At 48.1% G+C, this 2,500-nt stretch overlaps 1 protein-coding gene across 1 annotated transcript in view; it reads right to left on the bottom strand.

Moving 5' to 3' along the window:
- The window catches only part of gabbr2 (gamma-aminobutyric acid (GABA) B receptor, 2), a gene marked incomplete at both ends in the record, with an annotated part of 188,429 nt that overhangs the window by 45,301 nt on the left and 140,628 nt on the right, over positions 1-2,500 (bottom strand). Inside the window, 3 exons of the mRNA XM_080836454.1 lie at positions 589-721; positions 1,730-1,880; positions 2,319-2,399. Coding sequence (XP_080692580.1) covers positions 589-721; positions 1,730-1,880; positions 2,319-2,399 — 365 coding nt within the window. The remainder of the gene's footprint in view (positions 1-588; positions 722-1,729; positions 1,881-2,318; positions 2,400-2,500) is intronic.

Below are 2,500 nucleotides of genomic sequence, written 5' to 3'. Positions count from 1 at the left end.
GTTCCAGCCCTCTCTCCCTGGCTCCCTTCTGTGGCAGTCTGTGTGCCGTTCCCACTTTGCTCTGGCACTTTAATATTATTTGGGCTATCTCCCGGGGGGCCGTAACTATCTCTGTAATCAAAGAGCTCTAATGAAAAGTGCAGGCATGCTGTAATGAGAGCAGGCAAACGAATGCGCTCCCCACCAGAAGGCACCCGGGGGGTTGGAATCAACCGCCGCACCCATTATCAACTGACCCCACCTTTGCTTCATCACCACAGCAACAGGCGGTGGCTGCCGCGCGCAATTCTGGCAACCTGCAAAGCGTCTGACTATGGGACAGATCTGGCGGGCGGGTCCATGCCAGAGCAGGGCCGAATCCATAATAAAGCCTACTCCTAACCGGGTTGGCTGGACTGAGGGCAGATATAACCACCTGTGCCAGTGCTCCCAAAAACTAGCCGGTCTCCACCAGAGATCTCAGTGGCAATTTTCACATATGAAAAAACTTTTTTAACAAACGTACCCCCTAATTAGGAGGCAGGGGAAAGAAATAATCTGCTGACATTACTACATTTTAAACATAGATATAAATATAAGTATGCTCACGGTGCAGAGGGCCTCAAACTCCTTGTCGGAGACAAAGGAGCCATCCAGGCCGAAGAGGAAGATGGAGGCGTAGGAAAGCATCCCGCCGAGGATGATTAGGTTGTTCATGTAAGGGCTGGACATCTTTATCATCCTGAAGACAGACAGACAGACAGTCAGACAGACAGACAGACAGACAGACAGACAGACAGACAGACAGACAGACAGACAGACAGACAGACAGACAGACAGACAGACAGACAGACAGACAGACAGAGAACACAGAGGTCAAAAATGCCATCTCTGTGTGTTACATTTCCTGTGTGGTTGCATGAGAGGAGTGTTTTTTTCTGTCATTCAATGTAAATGTGCTACATTTAACCAGATGATTTAACAAACAATAGCCATACAGACTGTATGTGCAAGATGTCTAATGCCTGGGCAACACACATCAGTTACTGTGCTGCAGTGTTGTGTTAGAAATGTTGTGTCCAGTGTTGGTCAGGAATAAAGTAGAGACTCACACGGTCGAATAAAGGTGCAAGTAAAAAAGTTTACTGAGAGATACCAAGTACAACGATACAAGAGTAAAGTTGGAGAAGGCGCCTTCTCAAGGGAGGGCGGTTAGGCGGCCCCCTTATACTGTTGTGATCAAAGTGATTTTCCAACTTGCTTCAGGTGGGCCCCTTTTTGGTTGTCAGGCAGTTTCCATCAGATAGTTGTTGACAAAAAATTGTCTGCTCGACAGTATTGACAGTTTTATCCTTGCCCTCTGTTTGACCCTGTGGCACGTCTAATGTTCTAGAGACTTCAAAGGTCTCCACTGCCTCTACACTTCCTGTGCATGGGTGCGCCTGCTACAAGGGGGAAACTCCCTGTTCCTATGTACCTTATACTGGCTTAATATTTTTCTATGCAGACTACTCTTAATATTCTTACAGTTGTGTGATCCGCTGACCATTATGATCTTGGCCGTGCTGTTCCTGGTTTGGCACTCTTGCCCTGAGCTCTGCTGTGTAACATGCTACATGAGGTTCCTGTTTTGCCCTGTGCCCTGCTCTGCTCTGCAGTGTGAGGCCCTACCTGTGGTTCCTTTTCTGCCCTCTTCTGTTCCTGTTCTACCTGTGGTTCCTAATCTGTGCTGGGCAAGTGCAGTGCCTACCTGTGGTTCCGGTTCTTGATGTTGAAGAAGAGGAAGGCCCCGGCCATGAGCATGCCCAGGATGGTGATGGTGGAGAGGATGCTGTAGAGTGGCACGCTGATGTGCCAGCGCTGGAGACGCACAAACGTCCGGTCCTTAGGAGGCTCCACCCCTGAGGAGGCCGGAAAAAACAAGGAACGGAAGGATGTGGAAATTTAAACAGAACAGAGAAAATGTAGAAATGCAGTATGTAGAAATGCAGAATGTAGAAAATTGCTTTTTAGCTATGGTGAGAGTGTATGATGCCAAAACACCCGGTTACATCACTGAGGATGTTCTCAACTGTCAAAGTGAACAGTGAAAGGAGAGTGTCCCAATCTCCTGAAGGGCTAGCTGTGTTACAGCATCTCTCTTGTCTCCCGCCCCCAGGGCTAGAGCCTCGACATGCAGAGGGTGAGAGGAGCTCCCTCCAGGTGGTCAAAGAGAGATATCCATGTTGTACCAGACAAGGGTCAAGAGCAGCAGCTTGTATCGCGGAAGTTTCCAGAAATCTTTGTACTTGCTAACATCCATGAAGACATACACACAGGCGTCTCTGGCAAGTTCATACCTTGAAATCTCATGGTGTTGTTGATAAGGTCCAACACATCTGCGATGGCATTGTACTCTCCCACCTTCACCTCGTGTCCCTCTGTGTGTTTGTGAGAGAGAGAAAGACAGAGAAAGACAGAGAAAACAGAAAAGAGTGGAAGACAAGGAGAGAGAAGAAAGAAGAAAGAAAGATATAACAGA

The sequence above is a fragment of the Sprattus sprattus genome (assembly GCF_963457725.1).
Source record: "Sprattus sprattus genome assembly, chromosome: 4".
Lineage (NCBI taxonomy): Eukaryota > Metazoa > Chordata > Actinopteri > Clupeiformes > Clupeidae > Sprattus > Sprattus sprattus.
This window is presented reverse-complemented; position numbering and strand designations above follow the sequence as displayed.